This window comes from Schistocerca gregaria, chromosome 4 (genome assembly GCF_023897955.1).
Source record: "Schistocerca gregaria isolate iqSchGreg1 chromosome 4, iqSchGreg1.2, whole genome shotgun sequence".
Taxonomy (NCBI): Eukaryota; Metazoa; Arthropoda; class Insecta; order Orthoptera; family Acrididae; genus Schistocerca; species Schistocerca gregaria.
Window position 1 is genome coordinate 411,361,520 of NC_064923.1, and position 25,833 is coordinate 411,387,352.

At 41.8% G+C, this 25,833-nt stretch overlaps 1 protein-coding gene across 1 annotated transcript in view; it reads right to left on the reverse strand.

Annotated features, from left to right (window-relative positions):
* Window positions 1–20,337, reverse strand: part of LOC126365942 (bestrophin-4) — a 524,562-nt gene extending 504,225 nt beyond the window's left edge. The window contains exon 1 of the mRNA XM_050008717.1: window positions 20,082–20,337. Within this exon, the coding sequence (XP_049864674.1) occupies window positions 20,082–20,152 (71 nt within the window). The 5' untranslated portion in view covers window positions 20,153–20,337. The remainder of the gene's footprint in view (window positions 1–20,081) is intronic.
* Between the last annotated feature and the right edge of the window lie 5,496 nt (window positions 20,338–25,833).

Here is a 25,833-nt window from a genome sequence, read left to right on the forward strand (position 1 = left end):
TGTTTCACTTCTGCCAGCACATTCATCTAACCAACAGGGTGTGGAAGGAAAATCGATGTTTTTGTGGAGATGTTTCTGTGGCCACACACTTTGCTTCTCTATCAGCAAGAGCAAGATTTGCTTACTAATAATGGAGGCCATTTTCCTTCCTCGTGTTATTTTCAAATTATGACTCTCTCTTCGCAGTAAGGTTCACAAGAAAATAAAGTGACAAGAGTGGCGACTTCATTGCTCTGCTGCAACGACAACGTGACTCAAGAACGAGAAATATCATTTTGTGGTCTACATAATTTATTTAAAGTGAAGAAGCAGAGTAATTTTACATACCCCTACAAAATGTATGTGGCTTGACAATTTTTTTACTTTACTCTCTTCCCATGTCCTAATATTTCCTCAGATGTGATGGGTAAGATCGCACCTTAAATAGTGTAGTGACAGACACTACATTCGGAGCAATGGACACAGAAATATGTAAACCACAAATGAAAATAAGACATGCTGTTATTGACGGCCAAGTAAATGGATAAGGAATAGCACAATAAGAACGAATAGTAATAGAAACTTGTCACTGCAAAATAATCGACACCGTCCGAAAATTAGTCTAGTGTTTTGACTGCGCCAACTTCTCAACAGAACCTGTTCATTTCTCTGACAAATCAGTCGAGTACGAGAAGGTCATGCAGAAGACCACAGAATTCAAGTAAAAAAAATTACAAATAAGATGAATTCACTACAAAACTTTCGACTACAAAAATGTTCATGTCCCCCTCACCCTTCACCCAGCTTCAGTCATTTCCTGCACAATAAAAGGGGGTGGAAGGGTTGGAAGATTCGATAATATCACTATTTCATAATCTCAATGCGATGTTCTAAGAGACTAATAATTTTTTTGTTACGTGTGATATTTATGGACACTAAAACATTCTCATATTTTAGAGATTTGCAGGAAGCTATAGGCTCTTCCTCAGAAACTTCCACAATAAACTATGTCGAGGCAGGGAAACAGGAGATTTTGTCGTAAGTGCTCTCGTGAGTTGGAAAGGTTGTCATGTAGTATTAGTGAAATAAATTATATGTATCGAATGTAGCAGTGAATACACAAGCTATAAATGTGTGTCTTAAATAAGCAATTATCGCTGCCCTTGAACTCACTAATTTAACACAGTCCTGGAATGAATGGTGCCCTGACATTACGCAATAAAGGTCAGACCTTACAGTAATTCATGTTGCTCAAACTCCACAACGAACGGCCTTCTTCTGAAACCTTTATTACCTGTTAATTATCTACTTCACAACCAGCAGTTGCAGAAACAATGACTTTGCCATAACATAATCTCCAGGAGGGGCAAAGAGAAAACAGAGCGTGTGGTCTGAATGGCGTGATATTCTTGTGCTTATTTGTGGCTTATGTCTTTAACCAGAATGCAGTCGCATTTGAAAGGAAAAAAGTGAGAATGATTTTTCCGCTGCAAAATTCATGGTTAAAATATTTACAGTAATAGTTTGTTGTTTTAAAATATGCTCTCAGATCAATCGGTATCATCTTTTACGATTGCTCCAGCCTCCCTATTTATCCAGAGTACGGCCCCGCTTTCTATAGTGGCAGTGAACTATTCACTTTTTTAAAGTGTATTAGAACTGGAGAATTACTATGCTAAAGTATTGGTGTATCGAAATTAGTTGCAAATGATATAAAATGATCGTTTGGCATTGTTCGGCCGCCAAATGCAAGTCTTATTTCAGTCGACGCCACATTGAGCGACTCGCGTGCCGGTAATGAGGATGAAGTGATGATGAGGGCAACACCCAGTCCATGAGAAAATCCCCAACCCGGCTGGGGATCGAACCCGGGCCCGCTGCATGGGAGACAAGCGCGTTACCACTCAGCTAAGCAGATGATGCTACAAACTCAATGTTACGCATCACACACAATTTAACCGAATAAGATTATTGCCTTGCATGTATGTCTTACAAAAATTAGCACATCTGTAAATTCAGAGAAATTCGAGGCTACATAGACTCAACAACAGTCGCTCTTCTAGCGGCGGAATCAATATATAGAAAGGATGGGGTATGGTAGTAGTGTAATGCGTATCCTACACTTACACAATGGGTGACCTACAGCGCATGGATGTAGATGTTTCTCTACCAGTGAAAGAATCGCTCGGCAACCACTAAACCAACTGTCTGTTTAACGCGATTTTCTTTTTCTCCAATTTTTTGGCTGCTCCTCTTATGGCAACCCTTTGTACAAAGCGTGTGGTTACAAATTACCAACGTTCGAACGAGTTATGCGGCTACTCTCTTGCTGCAGGAATTTCACCGAAGAAAGATATTTTGCACTTTTTGGTCGCAGTATACCAGAGTTTTCCATTTTCTCGTAATTCGCTCGATAATACACGGCGCTGTGTTCGGTGACGAAAGGGCTATTACGCGAATGGCACAGTGCTATTATATCCCGCGAAGGGCGAAGAGCAAACAAGCAAAACCTCGCTTTGGAGAGATGTAATCGGCTGCGCTAAGTGGCTCCCACACTGTCCTTATCAGGTCCTGGAATGAGGTTGCCAGGGCACAGGGAGTAGCAGGCGGAGACTGTGATGACATGGCGGAAGGGAAGGAAGAAGAACTGGCCACACTTGGCACCAACAGTCCAAATGCTGTCGACGGTTCAAAGAGAGAATTCATTTCCACGAGGCTACTTGGTTTAAATAAATACTATATTTAATACTACTCGACAGTATCTCATTTTGATGTTGCACTTATTTCAAACAAGTAATCTACCGAAGCTTTTTCAATGCTGCGGTGGCCATCCGGGAGAAATTAGTCAGTTATGGGAGTCACGGACCTAGCAGTGAGATACGTTTCTACCATTAGCAGACTGCTATAGCTGGTATATATAGCCTGTAAACACATCTATCATCCTTAGACTCCTGTGTTCCCTGGGCCCATTAAATGCCACGTCTAGTACGCTGCAAAGAATTTAGTTGCTCGTTCGTTTATTATTTACAGCGAGTTGCAGATTGTGCATGTACTTCTGCAGTCTTATTTTAATACTGAACTTCCCACTCTCTAAACAAGCTTAACAGGGAGAAAAACATAGTTTTTCTATATTATACAGCAAAGTGCAATTGAAATAACTTAATTTGTGGCTGGTTATCCACTTACGAAACGCACAATCCCGTGGACATCGACACAGCAATATATTGGGCTATTATTTTTGTTTTTCTTTTTATGTCCGTGATGTCAGTAAAAATAAAGCTGTATTTTAGACAAAAAATAGTACATTTAGGGGACAAATTGACTAATGACGCATTTGAATAAATTTTCTTCTCGTCACTAAATAAGACCTTGAAGGTTACAGTGTTGTGAGGTGGGTATGCCAGTTGTTACACTTTTTTATGGTGGAATATAAATACTACTTTTCCGCTTTTTGATGCTAACGTCCAAACATCTGAACTCATTATTTTCCACTGGCACTGTAATCGACTTCTAAGCCACAAATGTTCATCATCAGGCAGATAATGAGGAAATAATGTACAATACATCTGAACATACACCCATGTGTGCATGAAGCAGCTCATCCATCCATCCATCCATCCATCCATCCACCGATCCATCCACCGATCCATGTGCCTATCATCATAGAGTATGGTTACTAAGCAAGTTTCTTCTGTTTTCCGGCCTCTTTTGCCGCAGTTGCACATATACTACTTGTATAGGTTAATTACCGTCTTTTCACCTGTAAAAAAAGGCTTGTTAAGACCAGGCGCGTTTCGCGTTATTCTAAAGCATCTTCTGTGGTCACTAACAATATGATTTTCTTTCTCTTACAATTTTGTTTGCAACGGACGCGAACAGTTCGCACGCTTTACTTACTAATATAAAAAATTTTTCTTCTTTTCGTTACCCACGACTTTTTGTTCTTTACTTCATATTTCGTTTTCTTCCACGTGTACATGTTGGGTTTTTGCACACACTACTTTCATTGCATTAAACATATTCACATTTCCGTGTTGCAAAGTATCACTGTCCTCTCTCGATTTCGTATTTTCACTATTTCGGGGTGCGTTCGTCCTTTGTTCGTTTTGTTAGTGGCAGTAGCGTCTGCTTTCACTCGGAGTGTAGGGTTACTCTTGAACTAACACCTCTGATTGCAAATCTGGAATGTGATCTATGGTTTAAGTTTTTTACGACGCGAATACCAACAACTGTTCGATTATTATTTAAAGAAATTCATGGCACGCCGCTGTATAAGTATTTACTGTATTACGACCCGCTTTCAGTCATTTACCACCATCACGGAATCTGCATAAACAAATATAACATTACAAAAACGAACTACAACATTGCTTTACACAGAGACAGTACGAACGGATGTTTGTGTCTCGTATTCAAGTTTAATTAGTCTGAGCCTGTACTCATTTCCTTATCGGCCACATAAAAAAAAAATTGTTCAAATGGCTCTGAGCACTATGGGACTTAACATTTATGGTCATCAGTCCCCTAGAACTTAGAACTACTTAAACCTAACTAACCTAAGGACATCACACAACACCGTCATCACGAGGCAGAGAAAATCCCTGACCCCGCCGGGAATCAAACCCGGGCGCGGGAAGCGAGAACGCTATGGAACGACCACGAGCTGCGGACTGGCCACATCACTTCTGGCTATAAACTTTTAGCTAAGTGACATTGGTTTATCGTGCTTTTGATTTATCAGAAGGTCTTATAACTTTATGTTTTTGTTAAACATGTTTTCAGTAATGTTATTTCTATTCCTTTTGTTTTTAGCGAGATGAATATTGTTTTAAAATTTACGATATTTTTGTATCGTTTAAAAACTTATTGGTATAGTTTTGTAATCTGTGTTTTTTTTAAACTTCCTGTCAGATTAGTATGTGCCAGACCAGGACTCGAGCCTGGGACCTTGACTTTCGCGTGCAAGTGGTCTATGGATGAGCTATTCAACTGCGACTCATGACCCAGCCTCACAGCTTTACTTCCACCAGTACCTCATCTCCTATCTTTCAAATTTCGCCTCAGGTCTCTTGCTTAATATATAAGAAACCATCAGGTTCGATTGGGGTAGTGAAACCAACCTTTACCTAGGTTTCAGCCCAAATAATTGAGCCTTCTCCAGAAGATATTCCTAAATCTACAATTTGTCTAAGAGGGCATGGTCTAGAAATGAAACTAAAACAGCCTGAATAGGCGCAAGGTGTAGGAGTAACATCCTGGGAAAAAAAAGGACTCTGCGGGATATGGCTTAGTCCCTGCTAGAGGGATTGCTCCCAGAATAAATTTTCTATATACAGCGGAGCGTGCACCGATCTGAAACTTCCTGGAAGATTAAAACTGTGGGCCGGACCGGGACTCGAACCCCGCACCTGTTCGTTTGTACAGACACCGTGACGATGACCGAAACCTGTCGCAATGAATACTGTTGCAGTTGTGTGTCTCGAATATCCTTCAATGTGACCGTGGACACTGACGCGAATTAAGTGATCGAGAACCCATATCATCATATCTCCTCCCCCTACTGGTCAGATACTTGCGTCGAAAACGTCTTCCGGCACCAGGATACGAATCTATTAGTTCCAAGTCGCGCGCCACTGCATGACCACCACAGAGGCGGTTTCACGCGCACTGAATATTTGCCAAAACTTTTAATTCTGATGTGTTTCTGAAGTCTAATTTGAAATAACGTGCATCGATTTACAGCTAACAATCTACGGAACGAGGTAGCGCAATAGTAATGGACTGCCGTTCAGGAGGAGCGGTCTGAAAATTCCCGTCCGGCCAGCTTAAGATTCCCCGCGCTTTCCACGGACGGCTCGAAGCAGACGCCCGGGTGGCCACTTGAAAAGGACGCGGGCGGTTTCATTCACTCTCTTTGTTTATTTCAACCTTTGCTTAGCCACTAATGTCCTCGCTGTCGACGCCAAACCCTAATCTTCCCTTGTGAATAGATCTTTAGTTGGAAGAGATTCATTGTGTAACGGTAAAAATGGGAAGCTGCCACAAAGTGATGCTAACGACTTTGAGGGCCCCGCCATTGTCAGGCAAGTGCCATTTTGCCTTGCGGTGCGCAAACACCCGTACGGTCGCCGATGGCTGCACAGACCGAGCCTACCGCAGTCCGCGCATTCCACAGCCCCGAAGTTGCGACATCGCCACTCTGCGCCACTGCATGCACACCCGCAGTGGTGGCTGCAACGGTCTGTTCGCCGCTGCATAGGCAGGGTGGCTGAAGGCTTCTCCAGTATTCCAATTTTTAATATTTTACTGTAATGTGTAAAGGAACTGAAAATATTGTGATTTAATCGCAGAGGTGCTGAAAAATTGTTCCAGTGACACACCAGAGAAATATCTGGTAAACTTTTTATCTTTGAGAGACATAGGAACAATTTCGCCCTTCGTTTTTTATTTCTTTTATGAACGACTACTTTTTTGTTCTGATGGGCTGGTGGGATGTCGTACTGTCTAATTACTAGTGTGTGTGTGTGTGTGTGTGTGTGTGTGTGTGTGGTAAATGAATGAGTTAAAAGACGCAAGATGTGTTTTATATTATTTTCATCGCACAACAAGCCTTATTCCCATGCCTATGGAGTATTTATGTTAAGCAGAGAAGGCGAGTTTTAGATGGAACCGAAGATCTTCAAAACGGCGCTGCTCAACAATAGAGGTACGTGATTGTGCTCTCTACTTTCCTTTCGTGGCCGCTAAAATTACTTCCGATTCGTTTTGCCGAGACATTCAGAACCTGCAATCTTCTTTTTCTTATAAAAATACTAGTCCGATGCAAAAGAAATACTCTTAGATTTAAATAATTGCCATTCTTTTACCCAGGCCACGGGGAATGATAGAACGTACGTGCCTCTACTCTGAATGTACGTTCGCAATCTCCGAGTGTGTTACGACGAAATTATTTCACAATGAAAATTTCTCATCAGACCGCAACCACTCGCACGCGAATGTACGTACCCTCTGAATGTATCTAGTCAGTCACGCGCGTTGTTCAAAAGCTTTACTTTTAATATTCAGTGGATTACATTTCCGAAATTAATTTTTGTTTATGCGGCAAATCGTACTTCACGCGAAGTATTTATTACGTAAGTTTCCGGCTCAATTTAATAAAAAAAAAGATTCCGAATAATAGAAATAAAGAATAACAATCAAACAAATCAAACCTAAATAAACAGAAAGAGGGAACGTTACAAATGCTATAACTGCAATGGACGTCCCATTACATTATCGCGCAACTGATACCACGTAAGTTTCTGCTGTTTTGGTGAATCTGGACGGCTTAACGCTATTCTCGTTTGAAAGCAGAAAATCCAGTTGTAACGGCAGATTAAAAAAAGAGTACGCTATGGTTTGTATTCAGTCTGTATCCATGGTGGGCCTGTCATCTAGTGATAGCTTCTGACTGGTAATAAAAACGTCTTGCGTTCCGGAAGCGTACTCAGCACTGGATCTCAAGTGTAAGGCTATCATCCTCATTCTGCCAACGCTCTTGTAAAAGAGGGCGGGAGGGGGGGGGGGGGGGTGGAGAAGAGACATTTCAGTGCAGTTGGGTTCAGTGGGGTTGTGAGCTTCCCGCACGACTCTGAGGGACGGGCAATGATCATCGCAGCAGGAGGATGCAGATGACAATGGAAATCGCTACTTTAAAGGCACGCAGTGTATGTGCGTGGGGGGGGGGGGGGGGGGGGGGGGGACTGGGGACTTGCGGCTTGTAACTGAAAAAGTTTCATGTTGATCTCATCATCGGCAAGAGATTCCGGCTTAATCCCTTGTTTGTATCTTGGGAAAGGGACAACCAAGGGGAAGATAACAACGAGAAAAAGGTTGAATAAGCAACGAAATGATTAACTACAAGCGAGAAAGTTGAATGTTAGAAGTGTGGACATGGCAGAGCAGCTACAAAATCCTGAAAGTGAAATGCAATAGCTCGGTTAAGACATGGTTGAGGGCAGTTCCCCGCAATAGAAAAAATTTAAGGATTTCTAGTCAAACGAATGTAGGGTAATATCAGCAGCGACAGAAAATATAATAACGGGATTAGGATCCGTTATGAACAGGAAAGTAGGTCAAGAGAGTGAGTTACTGCGAAGAGTTCAGTGATGATGCTGTTCTCACCAGATCTATAGCAAACCAACAATATCAAGAAGACGATAAATAACTGGAGAAAGTATGTGAGGGTAATTAACGGGTAATTCAGTATATGAAATAAGCTAATAATTTAGTGACTATGGACCACTGGAAACATGATGTTTTGGGAAGGAATAGAAGAAAGAATTTCGGGAGAGTAGGGGCTCGGTAATAGGAATGGTAGAGGAGAATGATTAATTACATTCTGAAATTAATTTCAACTAGTATTAACAAATATTCTTCCAAATTCACAAGAGGAAGGGTGTGTACTTGAAAACTGGCTGGACGTACTGAAAGATTCCAGATGGATTGCATTATGGCCAGTCAGATTCCGAAACAGATGTTGGATTGTAAGGCGTACCAAGGAGCAGGTATAGACTCAGGCCACAAAGTAGTAATGGTCAAGAGTAAGCTGATGTTTAATATACTCTCACGAAAGAATCGATGGGCAAAGTAGACGGGCACTGAGGTACTGCGAAATGAAAAGATACGTTTGAAGTTCTCTGGGGATGTAGATATTGCAATAAGGAATACCACAGAGTATGCAGTTCAGTTGAAGAGGAATGAATATTTCGAAAAAGGACAATCACAGAATCTGGACTGACAAATATAGGTGTAAGGATGATAACTGCGAACGAACATCAGGTAATAGAAGAAATACTTAAATTAATCGAAACCTAATATCCCCAGTAATTTAGGGAACCCAGGGAATTCTTATTCCTAACGTAATGTCGTCGATTAGAGTCCTGCTTGTCCCTAAAACGCGTCCAGTGTCTGTACAAAGACGCCACCTCACTGTCTGTGGCTGCTTCTTATTGTCACGAAGGGGGTCTTTGTATTCGTTCAAGCTTGTTACTTCAAGATGGAAAATGTGAACATGTAATACATTAAGTGTTGTGATGTTTAAAAACGCTCTAAGAGGCAGCTATAATATTCGCAGGATAAAAATGAGATAGAGCTGGTTTACATTCATGTTAGGTGTAAAAATCACATGAAGAGGGTCCGTCCACTCAACAGTAAATTAAATTTTGCTCTTGAGACTTTAGGCAACGGTTATTCCTCACTGATTACAGAAGACGTTATCATTTGCAGATGAAATTTAGAACCAACAGACCGCTGCGGGTAATGCGGAAGACGCTGATTTAAAATGAACATGTTCGAAAGGAAGGAAGGTTAGGTTGTCGAGTCACGTTAACGGACGTAGTCGTTTGAGACAGAATACGAGCTCGTATTTGGGAAGGATGGGGAAAGGAAAGTTACCTGCTGCACCCTTTCAAAGGTACCACCCAGTATTTGCCTTACGCGATGTAGGGACCATGGAAAACCTGTGGTCATACTGGTATCTGAACCGCCATCTTTCACAAGCGGCGTCCGGCGTCTTACCACAAAGAATGTGTTATCGACTTATAGGGGGAGAAATTAGCAGCTAAGCGCATTCAGACTTGCGTCCCTTTTAATTGTTGCTCGCTACTTAAAAGTATAAGAAATTTCCAATTTCTAGCATTTTTATTAAAATTGTCTTCGTTACTTAATCAGATTATGTCAAGTACATGCTGTGGTTGTGACACATTACCTTCTACCAGGCGCAATGGAGTTCTTTAATTTCTCAGCAGTCGAAACCGATCAGCACCGTATTCTTATTTACTGCTGCATCATGCATGACGTTTACATTTATTACTTCTTGCTAATAACTCTATTGGCAACATATTTCGCAGACACCACATATGCCGCTGAATTTACTTACACGAGTACATCGTTCTCATGGTCCAAGAGATATGACGCCATAAACGCTGAGATTCGCGGAAAAAACGCCGCATCATGCCGTAGTTTTAATACCTTTATTCTATACTACTGAAACACTCCTGCAGTCGAGTCAACGTAGAAATCCGTGATATCTAGTAGCAATTTTGACACCTTTCAATTGCGAAGCGCAGACGGCTGTACGCTAAGACAACAGCCTCTATACAGCTGTGTAAAGTACTGGGTGATCAAAAAGTCAGTATAAATTTGAAAACTGAATAAATCACGGAATAATGTAGATAGAGAGGTACAAATTGACACACATGCTTGGAATGACATGGGGCTTTATTAGAAAAAAAAATTAGGTTTGCTAGACGCGTGAAAGATCTCTTGCGCGCGTCGTTTGGTGATAATCGTGTTCATTTTTTGTTTCCGTTTCTAATAGAAACTTGAGAAAATGAATAGCCACGCAGTGCCGGGTTTGTCAGCTCGTGTCCTATAAAAACATCGACGAAAAAAATTAGCCTTAATATTTTCCGGTATTACAGGAAAACTCAGACCAGAACTGAACTCTGAAGTCACTGGGGAAGGCGGTACCACTCGTGAAACGACATGATGCATAGAATCTGAGCGTTAACGCTGGCGCTGGACCATTCTCGCCAGCAGCAGCAGCAGCAGCAGCAGCGGCTGTAGCGGTAGCAACAGCTGGTTCGCAGACCTCACCAGGAGCTGTTGGCCGTGAGCCGCCCACGTCCATGTGGACAGCCCAGACCGGTGTCTGCGAAACCCCAGGTACCGGTTGCCCTGACAGATGCGCTCGTTTCGGCCAGGAGGTCGCTAATGAACTTCCTTTGTGCCGTCGGAGCTACCCCTGACAGCGCCCAAGGTCCATCCTTCAGGTCAAGGGGTATTTACCAAACGACGGGTAGAAAGGGATGTCAGAGCTTAAGGGCCCCGCCCCGCCCCCCCCCCCCCCCCCCCACACGTTCGACCGATCGATTCACAGAACGCACCGCAGAGATCGACTGCTGATTGCTGATCGCATGGAAATCCCGGGCAAACTGATTGATCGCGTGCGGTTGATGCACGCAATAGAGCTGTCTGGCTAGTTATCAGGGGTCGAGTACGTTTCACACTTTTTTATTTTGTTTTTGTAGGAACTGACGTAATCGTGACGCAGTGGCTCTGTGACGGCGACCAGAAACGAGGCTATCGATTTTTCCATTGCTATAGCTCCAAGTTGATGTTTATGGATGTGTTGGTGAAAGGAGAATCTCGCAGTTTTAACGAGAACTCTTCACAGAAATATGTTTGTGGTAGCTCAGCGTACTAAATATTTGTGAAAAGTAAAAATATGAATGTTATTGCTTATCTTTTCACTGGAAGCAATTTAAGCTGCCCTCTTAGGTTCCGACCTAAACACACACTCGGAAATCGCCACATATTCGGAAATAAATAGCGGAGTATTAACACGTAATACAAAGTACACCATCTAATTTTACAGTGATTAGCGGTTTTAATCTTGTGCTATAGAAATAGAATTGATGGGAAATTCACAGTAATAGTCGCGACACAATGCTCTCCACCTTTTGGTTTTGAGTTAATTATGAAACAATTATGCGCTTTATTAAAGATTTTAATTTCTAAACAGAAAGACGTATGTACCTGCTGCACTGCGATGTTAAGTGGACACTGCAATTTAAATGTTCAGAGCAAATCTATTATACAGTTACACTCAAGTCCCTTGTCGTTTCGCCGGTCGCGGTAGTCTCGCGGTTAAGGCGCTCAGTCCGGAACCGTGCGACTGCTACGGTGGCAGGTTCGAATCCTGCATCGGGCATGGATGTGTGTGATGTCCTTAGGTTGGTTAGGTTTAAGTAGTTCTAAGTTCTAGGGGACTGATGAGCACAGATGTTAAGTCCCATAGCGCTCAGAGCCATTTGAACCATTTTGAACCTTGTCATTTCATGTAATCTTAGTCTTTTTCATACAGTTTATGACAAAGGTTACACTAAAAAAAAAAAATCAGTAGAGCTGCTTTTGAAAATTTCTCTATAGAAACATCGAGTAAATTGTGTAACCACTTGCAGTTAAACTGGGAGACTAATGAACTAATAAACGTAAAGCGAATTATACTGGCACGCTGGAAAGACGTGCACAACCCATTTGGCGTCAGTGAAAGAGTTATATATTCTGTAAGGTAACCCATAGTCTCCCCCCCCCCCCCCCCAAAAAAAGCGTTTCAAAGCAAGTTTAATTATAATTTTCGTTTATTTTAAATTATGTTTTGTGATTATTCGTGGGGATGCGGAACTCAACTGCAAAAGCTGCTAAACACAGTAACTCATTTTCTATAGCAAAACAATGAAGTTCGTAATACTGATTGAAATCGCTTGGCAAATCTCTGGTATGAGCGGTGTCGAGATGAACGACCGAGGCTATATCGTATGCGACGGATCGCTGCAATCCGTCGCTCGTGTGTGGAGCCGTTCAGCAAACAGTCGGCCTCGACAGCATTTGAGAGGCGCAGCATAAGCTGGCACTGAGCAAGTGCGGACGAAATAACCGACAGTACATGTTTTCCAGATGCTATCATAGCATTCGCCACAGTTAATTTATCTAGAGCAACGGAAAAGCTGAATCAGGTTGGCAAGCTAGGAAACTTAATACCTTCTCCGAACAATAAAAACCACGTCTTGATCAGTCACTGGACGAGTGAGGGCACAATGTGTACCAGTACTGTACTCTGTGTTTCTGAGGTTTATAAGGTAAAGCTGTGATCAACGCGCAGATTCGTCTGAACATCACATCACTTTACTAGGTATAGTATAATTCAGGATTGTGTGCCCATATGTTTCTCCTAACTGGCCTATCCAAGACAATCACACCGAAATTGAGCATTTTTCATATTAAGATTGCCAGAGGTGCAAGCAGTGACAGGATTCAGCTTTATGTACACAGTAAGGAAAAGTGAAGTCCGCAGCGCTCAGTCCGTGAACGGGCCTCTGGCCTGAGTGCAAGTAGAGTGAGGGAGACATTGGCAAGCTAATCGCCTCGCCGCTTTTTATCCCCAGAAAAGATCCCTGGTAGTCTGACAGCAGGTTGGGTGGACCTGGAGCCGTTTTGGAGGGACTCGAACGAGTAAACGTTCCGGCTCCTACTGGGGACTGAACCTGGGACCTCAATGGCCGCATCTAACGCTCTGCCCAGGAGAACACCACGACCTCACAGAAAAGTCAAGTGAATTCATGAGGTGGCTTCGACTCTCGACTGGTTTCAGAAAGAAAAGCTGTACATTTCCCGGTCTGTTTGCCTTATCTATGTTTGCCGTACCTGTATATTCCTTACGCTGAGAGAGTTTCTTTAAAGAGACCGTAGGTGACTTCATTTTTGCTTGTGTTAATGCGCCTTGCGATGAATACACCTACGAGAACAGAAATTTAAATGACCTTACAGCCTATGATTATACATGAAAGACAACCGCAGTCTACAATACCACACAAAAGTCTGAAATGGTGAAAAGCGTTGTAGTATGAAATAGACTGACTCATTGGCATGGTGTTGGGAAACCACAGCTAAGCTATAAAAACTACTGCTTATACACCACTTGTTCGTCCTACACTTTAATAAGTACAGAAGTACAGTGGAATATGGGTCATTAAGCATATAAGAGTAGACATAGGGAATGTCTACAAATTTGTTTTACTCGAGGGAGTGTTTCATATAAACGTAGAGACGTTTTATATAGTAGACGCTCTTACAGACTAACTTTTTGGGAACAATCTACACAGATTAGTTTTGAGACGTTTCAGTACCCCAGAAACAGAAAATAATAAAATGAGACATAACCACAGCTCGCACAGAAGTAAATAAAGTATCATCCTACCCACGCGCGGTATCGATACAGAATGGGAATTTTGAAAAAATGGCTCTGAGCACTATAGGACTTGATTCCTGAGGTCATCAGTCCCCTAGCACTTAGAACTACTTAAACCTAACTAACCTAATGTCATCACACAAATCCATGCCCGAGGCAGGATTCGAACCTGCGACCGTAGCGGTCGCGCGGTTCCAGACCGTAGCGCCTAGAACCGCTCGGCCATTCCGGCCGGCGGAAACTTTGAACACAGACACTCGGTTCGTAAGTACTTTTAGGTACGGTGGGTAACTCCAGGAACGTAACAACCGCACTTATGAAGTGAAACCTCACTAGAAGATGTTTATCCTATGCTCGCAATTAACGATAAAATGACGATAATAAAACAGTAAACTCTAAAACGAGTATGCAGCTCGGAAATTACTCCTGAAGAGGTTGTCTAGACTTTTATTTGTAGTCACTTGATCTAAACGTCTAGAAAATTGTGCAAGCTGAAGTTGATTTAATTTTCTTCTTCCATAAATCTTATCGAATAAGTATAATTATTCCACTGAAAATGACTATATACGATTAACTATCGCTTTCTTATCCATCCTGTACACCTGACGAAGGCTTGCTGACCACGCAGTCGCCTGATTACAGCCCACTCGTTACTAATGCTACTCGACTTCGTTTAATGACATAAGCGACTCTTGATGGAGTCAGCATCCACAACAGATTGAAACTTATATATCGCGAAAAGACGTAAGCTGGTCATCAACCGGCTGTGCGTGATGCAGACATGAGGAATACTTCATGTAATTGTCAAGGATCATGAACGTCACGCGGAGAGAATTTCCTAAGCGGAGCAACTGAGAGGTTCAGCATGGCTATACACAGGGCGTTTCACTCAATTTATTACTAGATGCTTCTAGGAGTTTTTATTCAGGAACCAATGTACCGTTTGGATGTAAAATGAGTTCGAGGATATGACCACTTTAAATCTCCCGCTTCATGGTACACACACGAACTGAGAAGAGAGGCATCGCCGCTGGTTTCTTAGTTTTCGTCCGACTACACAATGGCTGCGGGAGACTGGTACTTTCGCAAACAGACAGGTTGACGATTGTGCTCAACAAACGCGTCGCACTGTCGACTTTGAAGAGGACAGCTTTCGTCACGTAAAAGATAACAAGATGACGAGGATTCTAAGCACTGACCATGTCATGTGCTCCTGTAGAGTACACGGGTTAGAGCTCATTGCCTCCGATGTGTGCGTTCCGTGACGCGGTGTGTTTCACAGACATCCGATCTTCAAACTTACTTTACATGTAAACAATACATACGCGGACATGTATTCCTCATGAAAACTTTATCTTCTAAGTCCCCTCTACAACCTCTATAACCTTGTAATATACACTGTGAAACAGCCTATATAATGAAGCTGAGCAGTGTACAACCACAACCAAGAAAAAGTACAGCATACATAGAACGATATTCACCTTATGACTTTTCACTGTGTACGCCTGATATTACATAAAAAACGGAAAATACTGTAGAGGCAATAGCTACACAGGTAATTTATCATTCACCATCCGATGCAGGATACAGTTAGAAACTGTCCACACATTGTCAATCACATTAATTAATCTGGATCTAAATCATAGTTTAAAGCAATAGGTATTCACAAATTTTATTAATAGAATAACTTTAAATAATTATTTTGAGACAATCAAACGTTCTGTTCACTATTTGAAAATGATACTTTAAATATAATATTTAACCGTTTACCTTGGGCTATTACGCCACTATGTTGTCGTCGTAAGTGGGACATTCCAAATACTGAAGAGAAGTAAAGAAAGAAGGAAAGAACGAAATATAGAAAAAAGGAATTTGCAACCTATTTTCTTCTTTTTACGATTATAATACTACAGGATGTGCTCTATGACGGGACATCCAGACTGACTGACTGACTGACTTGCAATCTGTAAACATACATTTTTCATTTTTCTAATCATATTGAACGTATTGTAAGTTCGGACTACACATTCATGTGGTCGAATGCAACTGCTATATTTATATTTACGTATACTAACGTTAACTTTTTCTAACTTCTAATCAGAGACGAGGTGTGTCTTCCTAGCAATATTTCTGAGTCAGTTAACATCTTGTACATCAACGTAACTGACATAGGGAAGTCTGGAATTAGTTCTCCGAAATTATAAGCGCTCGAATTACAGGACACTTAAAAAAACAATGACCAACGAGGAAGGAATAATACCGAACAATGTCATATCGACGACAAGGTCATTAGCGACGGAGTTGGACAACGAAGAGGGGAAAAATCGACCATTGCATTCTAAAAGGAACTCTCGAAGGCTTTACCTGATGTGGTTTATGGAAACAACTAAGAAACTAACGCTGAGTGCCTAAAAGGGGTTTATAACCCGCTGTTCTTCATTGTAAGTACTAAATCTTGACCACAGTATCATCTGCTTCAGTTCGGCGTATTCATAGAGGAAGCGAAAGCACTTACATTTTCTTACAAAGACATTTCTGCTCCCTTTGAGGATTCATGTTTCTAAGATTCATTGAGGAAAGAAAGGGGTGAACAGAAATTGTTTCTCGAGACTGATACACAGCGGACAAGTTATCCCTTAAAGTCTTTGCTTGCTTATAGCCATCATCTTGCCGTCAATGTAGGCAGATTTACATTATTTGCCGTCTCGGGACAAAAGTATGTGTCTCATCAAGGCTTGTAACCACTATGCGGAGGAATGACGCGAATAGCAGGATCACGGACTTTGGTAGTGACGTCAGGCTCCGGAGATCGACACCCGGACCTCCGCGTGGAATACTTCAGTCAATGGTCAAGGACCATGTGACGTCACGCGGAGAAAATTTCGTAAGCGACGACCTGTTTACCTCGCCAGATTAATCGGAGCTTCGCGAACTTTTTGAATTCCTGGCGGCTCATATCGGTTACCGATACTAATGTCAAGAAACAGGATTGTCACAGAAAGAAGAAATCAGTCGTCTTTTTGTAATGCTTCATGTTGCATAAGTGAAAGTGGAATCGCGAGAATGCATCTGCCAAGTGATCACATATATACTTAACTCAGTACTGAGAATGTTACGCGCCAGCAAAACTGAAGCATGTGTATTTCAATGACATTAAAAGCCCACTACACAACGCAATTTTTAACAGTTCCTCACATCAGTTACGGTGGTGATTAACAAATAACTAACTAGCTGTAGTGTGTCGTACTCTGTATGGTGACCTGCATCCTCCGATCTGCACGAGTTGATATGTCAGAGAATGGTTTAACTAACATGCAAATGCAATACCACGACGAGCGTCGTGGTGAAGTGTGTAAGACAAGTCTCTGATGGTCAGTGCTGTGACATGATAATAAACTCTTACATTCCACACCTTCGAAATGTCAGAAACAATTAACTATACAATTACCTGATTGCTGCACAACATAAATGCGCTCATCTGTTGTTGGAAAAAACGGAGTACAAACGTATGTCGGAAACTTAATATACCCTACTGCCAACGCACATGGAACTGGCTGGATACTTACAATACGGACTGTAATGCAATTTGTATTAATTGATCATAGCATGTATGGAAAAGTTTCACATCATCATGAATTTGTTCTCTTCTTGAAAGCATACTAGAACTGAAAAAAAAGGTTTAAGGTAAGATGGTGACTTTGTAACGAGGCTGCGCTAAGAATATATGGAAATACGTATTGCTAATCTGCAGTTCGGTGCGCACATGAAATTGTCACCTTCAGTTATTGATGAGCACTGTGAGACAAGAAAATTTCTATGTGGCACAACTTTTTCATTACACGGAACCAAATGATTTACTCTGGAAAACTTTCTTTGTTAGACCTGTTCTGCATTTGAGTGTGGACTCTCTTACTCGTGCAGATTATGTATAAGAAGCAGATGGAAAACAGAGCACTTAATATACGGAAAAAGCATGTTACCAAACCACGAAAATCTACATTAATAGTTCACGATGAACAGAACTTATTCTCGGCTGAGTCACTGCGCCTTCAGTGTCTCAGATTTTTTTCGTAGAAATATTGTCATCAAAAACAACAATTTTTTGTTGTTAAAAGTTTACATCGCAACACAAAAACATTTCGAAATTATTATAACATTACTTCGTTACCAAAGTGCGGAGAATGCAGGATTTAAATATTACTGAAGTACTTCACGTGTGAAAAATATGAAGGTTTTTTTTATGTAGAAGAATTCATCGTGCCACGCGTTTACTGTGTTGACAGGCGAACATTTCATAGACAGGCATAAGCTAAAAAAACAACGTGGATTCGTAGCTATCCATTGTTCGAATATTTATATTTGCTAAAATATACGTATTTTTTTATTGTGGTGCATAAATTAGTCATCGATTGCTGGGTGATTGTATCATATCCTCCCAAAAGTTGTTTTATTTCCCAGATTTTCTACTGAAAATTTACGCTTTCGCGTCACATTTTTCCAAATTTCTACAGTTGTGTGAATTAATGTGAGATCTCGATCTCTGAATACTTGTAGTCTAACGTAATAACACGGCCGTGTTTTTATATGTAGTTATCTACACGTATACTCCATATAAACTCACAATAATGTTCTGATTGATGTGGTATCGAAATTATGATGTGAATAATATGCAGAGAGCTAGAAACACCCACAAAAACCTAAGTTAAGATTGTTTATCTTGGCGCATATAGACAAAACAAAAGCCAACAATAAAATTGGAATTCGATCAAATTATTATTAAAAGGGGGGGGGGGAGTCCTTCAGAGCGCAAAATACATTCCATCACCTTGTTAATATGGATGTATGTAAACAAACTGTGATAAAGAACAATAAATAATTAAAAAGGGGCAAAACCGTTTATGGTGAATTATTTTTTGCGGTATGAATAGTATTCGACACTATAGTGAATAAAGTTGGCAACAAAGAACTAAAAATAAACAAAGAAACAATTGCAACCGCCTGTTGCTTTAACCACTCGTTCACTGCTAAACTATTTGATACACTGTGGGAGCTATTATTGCCGACTTTTTATCCTCCGAGACAAAACTGCTAAACTATTTGATTCACTGTGGGAGCTATTATTGCCGACTTCTTATCCTCCGAGAAAAAAATGTAAACACAGCGATCACCACGAAAGGCGGCCGAGGATTTATCTCAAAATTTCGGCGTTTACTGGCTCATGCTGAACCTTTTGGAACGATTTTGGAACTTCGAGCGATAGCAAAAATGGTGCGAAAGCACGTCCACCGTGGAGCTAACGACTAATATGTGGCCCACGACAAAATCGTTGCAGAGCCAAGACGGCGTAACAGCTGTAGGCCGGTGCCGTCAACCTCGAAAGTAAAGCGACTCAGCTGACAAGGACTCCTGCCGCAAACTTGCCAACAGCGCTTGCCTTGCCAGTTCTGTATACCCAGACTTCCTTGTAGCCTCCGTAGGAACCAGCCATTGCCTTTACATCTCCGTGTCCCTTAGATACAGATAATATGCACTCGGAATTTCGTGAAGGACATGCAAGGTGACATAATGCCACAGATAGTGTCTGGTTTAGCTTCTGACATCACTCATGCAACAGCATATAATACCAAGGTTTGCTGCTGCACGTTAAAGAACCTTTTTAGTTCGTTTGGCGCGAGACAATTCGAGGGAGCACAGCGCTAATATTCCTTCGGCCGAGGTCCTGAAATGATTTCACTGTCTAAGTCGCGCGACTGTTATGATGCCGAAAGCGAAAAGAGCAAGACAACACTGCGCCGGTTGCGCCCCGACTCGAGTGAAAGGCGAACTGTGTGACGTCACGAGGCATTTTTGCAACTGGTAGTCGCCTTGCAGCGCGTCGAGCTACCAGCAAAGATATTAATAACAGACTCGCTCAGCGTCGCGGCAAAAGAAATAGAAAGTGTAGGGGAGAGTGAAATTGTTTCGTTCGTGTACTAATACCACGCTGGATTAACGCTAGTACAGTAAGTGGCAATGGGTGATTTAATTATACGGCACGTTACACAAGCATATGCTACGAGCACGCCATTGTCGAACCGTAGTCACAAAATGCACTTTTTCTCTTCTTCTTAGTCGGGGCACTGTGTTCGGTATTGGGCGGCGCTGTCACTGTCCGGTGCTGAAGCGAAGCCAGGAAGCATCCCCCAGAGACGCGTCTCCAGCTAAAGGTAATTGTTAAAAAAAGAAAGGAAAGAAAAGCGCTCGGGCAGAGCGCAGTATCGGGGTCAGCACGGCGGGCCGCCGCGCTGGCAGTGCCGGTGGCAGCACTTACTTGCAAAGTATCCTCCAGAAGCAGCCGAATTTGGAACTGTTGGCGACTTCGGCGGAGTAGGAGATCGTCATGGCAGGCACACAGAACACAGATCACAGTAAGACTGGCCGCAACTCCGCCGGCCCGCCAAGTGGGGCGAGGGGCTGCGCCGCCAGCACTATCTAGCGGCCGAGCCGCGAATCGGCGACCTTGCGTGCGCCTGCGCCGGGACTAGGGGAACGCACAGTGCAGGCGGTGGTGGTGGCGCCGGCACAGCGAAGACGTCACTGCTACAGCGTGCGCAAAAGCCCGGCCACACGCAACTTCAAATTTAGGGGGCGATTGTGTTATACGCGTCCGCAGTTATATGGTAATCATCTCAGAGAGCTCTACTGTTACTTCTGCTGGAGGGTTAGTTTGCTATTATGGGTTCACATGGAATGCTAGATTAAGGAAAGGCAAACCTACGTTACTATCATTTGTAGACTTAGAGAAAGCTTTTGACAATGTTGACAGGAATACTCTCTTTCAAATTCTGAAGGTGGCAGGGGTAAAATACAGGTAGCGAAAGGCTATTTACAATTTGTACAGAAACCAGATGGCAGTTATAAGAGTCAAGGGGTATGAAAGGGAAGCAGTGGTTGAGAAGAGAGTGAGACCGGCTTGTAGCCTATCCCCAATGTTATTCAATCTGTATATTAGCAAGCAGTGAAGGAAACAAGAAAAATTCGGAGTAGGTATTAAAATCCATGGAGAAGAAATAAAAACTTTGACGTTCGCTGATGACATTGTAATTCTGTCAGAGACAGCAAAGGACTTGGAAGAGCAGTTGAACGGAGGGCATAAGATGAAGATCAACAAAAGCAAAACGAGGATAATGGAATGTTGTCGAATTAAGTCGGGTGATGCGGAGGGAATTAGATTAGGAACTGAGACACTTAAAGTAGTAAAGGAGGTTTGCTATTTGGGGAGCAAAATAACTGATGATGGTCGAACTTGAGAGGATATCAAAGGTAGACAGGCAATGTCAAAGAAAGCGTTTCTGAAGAAGAGAAATTTCTTAACATAGAGTATAGATTTAAGTGTCAGGAAGTTGTTTCTGAAAGTATTTGTATGGAGTGTAGCCATGTATGGAAGTGAAACATGGGCGATAACTAGTTTGGACAAGAAGAGAATAGAAGCTTTCGAAATGTGGTGCTACAGAAGAATGCTGAAGATTAGATGGGTAGATCATATAACTAATGAGGAGGTACTGAATAGGATTGGGGAGAAGAGAAGTTTGTGGCACAACTTGACCAGAAGAAGGGATCGGTTGGTAGGACATGTTCTGAGGCGTCAAGGGATCACCAATTTAGTACTGGAGGGCAGCGTGGAGGGTAAAAATCGTAGAGAGAGACCAAGAGATGAATACACTAAACAGATTCAGAAGGATGTAGGTTGAAGTAGGTACTGGGAGATGAAGAAGCTAGCACGGGATAGACTAGCATGGAGAGCTGCGTCAAACCAGTCTCAGGACAGAAGACCACAACAACAACATGGAATGGTTCTACATTGTTGCCCACATTAACATGGTTTTCTGTGGGAAAAGTTAGACAGGAGCTTTTGTAGGGTATAGGGCAGCGTTATAGAGTAGAGAGAAATGAAAACGCCTTAGCAAGCAGAGAAAAACAAAACAAATCCTCTGTGATAATCTACACTGGTGGTTGGCAAATCGCTGCTCGCGAGCCACGTGTTGTTCTTTCGGCCTTTGGAGTGTGGCTCTTCCACAAAGTACTACGTGTGGTCGCACACGTACAGTTCGAATGAAACTTGGAAATGGCCATAGACGAGGATGTACGTAACTCAGATCAGGTGCACTCGCTCTCAACCTCACTGTTTTGCTGCTTGTGACAATGTCTTCCAAAGTGGAGGGAGGGTTATGCTTCGAAGTGAGAAGCGTGAGATAATCTACAATTTGCTCTGTTCATGCAAAAGGAAGCAGTGGAAGGAATATCGATTCTGTTGAAGAGCGTGAAACTGTTACTCGTGAAGCATGGAAAAGACCATGCAGTCGGGCGAAAGAAGAAGGTAGTAACTATGTTAATAATGAACTAACAAGAGATCATTTGGAAAGCGATTTAATAACAACTATGATCGGAAATTAGTGAAACAGACGATGGTAGTGATAAAGAAATATTAGCTTCCAGGAGATTTTCACGCCGCAGCGGAGTGTGCGCTGTTATTAAAATTTCCTGGCAGATTAAAACTGTGTGCCGGACCAGGACTCGGACTCGGGACCTTTGCCTTTCGTGTGATAAGAAATAAAATATTTGTAGACTGGCTGATCATCTTATTTCTGTATATATAACACCCTTAGTTGGTGTTTATGTTTCTTTATCTTTAGGCGAGAATGCTAAGGGAAGATATGTTCACTTTTAACTACAGGAGTAGTATTCCTGAGTCATAATCAGCTAAGAAAACTACCGTCCGCTGTTCTTCCCGAATTAGGATATACATACGAATAATCATTGCCAAGCATGAACGTTACCAAGAATAAATTGTGAAATTGTCGAACTGATGAGATCGAGTCAAATTTACAAAGAACTTGGCAGTATGAGCCCGTAACAATATAACGTACTCCCTCTGGTCTGGACGCATGCACTAATCCGGTTTGGATGGGTGTCATAAAACCGTTGTATCTTCTCCTGAGCAAGCTGGATAGTAACGTTTATAATTGATCTTTAATATTCTGGATGCTGGCACTGGGACGGAGTTTACGTCAGAGGTGGTCCAACTTGTATTGCATCGGGGATAGGGGAGTACCTCAACATCGTGTAGGCATTTCACAGAGACACGAGCCATATGTGTACGTACATGCGTTGTTCTGTTGGAAAATGGCACCATAATACCGTCGCTAGACTGATAACACATGAGGACGCAGGGTGTCTATGAGATATTGTGCCGACAGACTTCCGTCAATAGGCTATTTGACTGTTTCCTGGAAATCATCTCAAATGATTAATTATGTCGTTTTATGTTCCTAACATGCAGGTTTTCCTCTTCAATTTCGTTATTCTTCATAAAAACATAAACGAAATCAAAATAATTTGATAGCTCGCTAAAACCCTCTATTCAAATTACGTGATGCCTGTCACTGGCTAGCTCGCTGCTTCTACTGTCGTAATGTTAATTCACAGTGATGTCTCGTTTGGAATTTACGTTTCGGAAAATGGGTTACAAATTGTGTGTAGTACAACACTGTACAAACACATCTCTAAAAACTACAGGAAAATTATTTTTGAGTCTTCCAGAGAATGAGAAGATGTGTAAAAAGTGTTTGTACTGTACCGGAAAAATGCAACCACGTCGTCGCACAAGTTCACTAACTTAGTTAAAAATGTCTCGCACTCTGAAGTTAAGATTAATTTACCTGCTTTCTCGCTGTTACAAGGAAGGATTTAACGAAATTTAACTCCAAGTGCAAATTGTTTTACCCAACCTGACGCGCGTTATTCGATAGTTCTGTTGTTGAGCGGTTGACTGGCGTACATTCGAAGAAGACATCCAATAGATCGCTGGTTCAAATCCAGTCCAGAACGATATTTTAACTCCTTTTTGAAAACTGACTCGACATTCCTCTCTAAAGAAAAGCAAATCATAGTTACAAAACTTTACCACACCTATCAGAAACAAAGTATTATTGTGTTTTCCTTGCCGTCTACATGCGCTTAGGCCTACAATCGCTGTCCACCCACGTCACATTCAAAACTATATTTTCTATTTAATGTGACCACATATATTTTACTTTATTAGAAACAATGTTTTTTATTTTCACACTGTTCAGCTAGGATCCTTAGTGCTTAAACTTTTGAAGTTTCATAATCTTACGTAAAAATGAAGTGAGTCTGCTTCAGACACTGACATTAATATACCTCACAAACATCACAGCCCTTACTTTAGTGTCACCTGCATGTTGTACATGATTTACAGCTCTCCGTGTAGAAAACCTCATCGTCCTACACCCCATTGTACTGTGGGCGTATCGTGATATCTTCACTACTAGCGATGCTTTCCAAAAAAGTGAGTTGTTTATTCGCAAAGTAAATACTCTGTTGTCCATTCTTCAAACTAAGGTTTATGTGAAGCTATATATTATACACTCCACCAAAGAAACAACTACTATTATTTGTTCTTCCTGACACTATTTTCGAACTTTGTGTAAAAATTTTAAAAATATAGAACCCTTCCAGGATTCAAACATGTGACCTCTATACCTGCAGTTAGTAGCGGAATCCGGGCCTGCTAGGGGTGTTACCTCTGCTGAGTGTCTTCTAGAGAGGAAATCAGCAATAAGATTTGTCTAGAATAATTTTATTATACTTTGGGCCGTAGCTCGTAACTGATAGTCGTCGATGTAGTTATAATGTACGGACCCATTTGCAAAAGTTCTACAATTCCCTAGTTTTCAGCGCGTTTAACAATGTTGCAGGGAGCAGGGGAAAGAATGTTCGTCGTTGCACATATTGCCGCCCTAAATGGGTAGAGCACAAACGCATCAACTTTCGCTAGGTTTCCACTATCAGCGTTCACAAATTTCCTGCGTATTGTTACTTAAAAGTTGTAATTGCGTTTTCCATCACTAAACTGTTTGCAGAATAATTACGTAAAAACCTCGTGACTTAGGCTAACACTCCTGTAACACACGCAAACTTTGTCTTACTCCTAGTCTGTGCCGTCGCCAGAGCTTCAGCCAATAATAGAGCGCTTTCGATCAAGTGATCAAATATTGATATTTAATGATTTTTAAGCTTAAATTACATACAAATAACGGATATTTTGTGAGAAATATTGACCGTAGCCGGCCAGGGTGGCCGAGCAGTTAAAGGCGCTACAGTCTGGAACGCGCGACCGCTACGGTCGCAGGTTCGAATCCTCCCTCGGGCGTGGATGTGTGGGATGTCCTTAGGTTAATTAGGTTTAAGTAGTTCTAAGTTATGGGGGACTGATGACCTTTGAAGTTAAGTCCCATAGTGCTCAGAGTCATTGACCATAAAAGCCATTCGAGTGTTCTAATTAATCAGAATAACAATAATCCGAACGATATTTTTAACACAGGGAAATAACCTATTGCGACCAGTGGTGACCTGAAGTCACACCCGATAGCTCCACACCCAATGACAAAAGTAACACAGTTGTGAGCTTCCAAAACACTGGAAGACTGAAACTATTTCCCAAGGTCTCCGTAGTCTCCGACGACCGTCCACCCGGGTTTGTGCACATTAATACTTCTACCCACCTACCCTGCCATACATGATGTACTAAATTTCTTCATGTTGGGACTGGTGCATGACAAAATTGCTAGACTTAATCGGCTGTTACTTGCTCTGACTGTAAGTCGTGACGCCTACTGACTGCACTAGAAGCGCTAAAAATCGTCTAAACAACACTGTTCGGCTGGGACGAACCTAGTCACACTCAAAACAAAATTTTTGAACAAGGGTTACAATTCTACAGTTAACTGTCGAAAGAGATTAAAGAAATATCTAAACAAAGTTATTTAACAATGCAAATAAACAATGTTTCTTAAGAAATACTTTGTATACAGTAAGGGGCTACTTAGGTAGAAGACTCGTAAAAAATGTACCTTAAGTAAATAATAATAATAACTCTTTTTAATTTCGCATCACACTGTCGTTCTAGGCGGTTTCTAGGATTCTGCACTCAGTCGGTTAAAACGGAAGCCTTATAGAATGGTTTTGTTGTCCGTCTGTCTGTCTATCCGACTGTTAGGAAT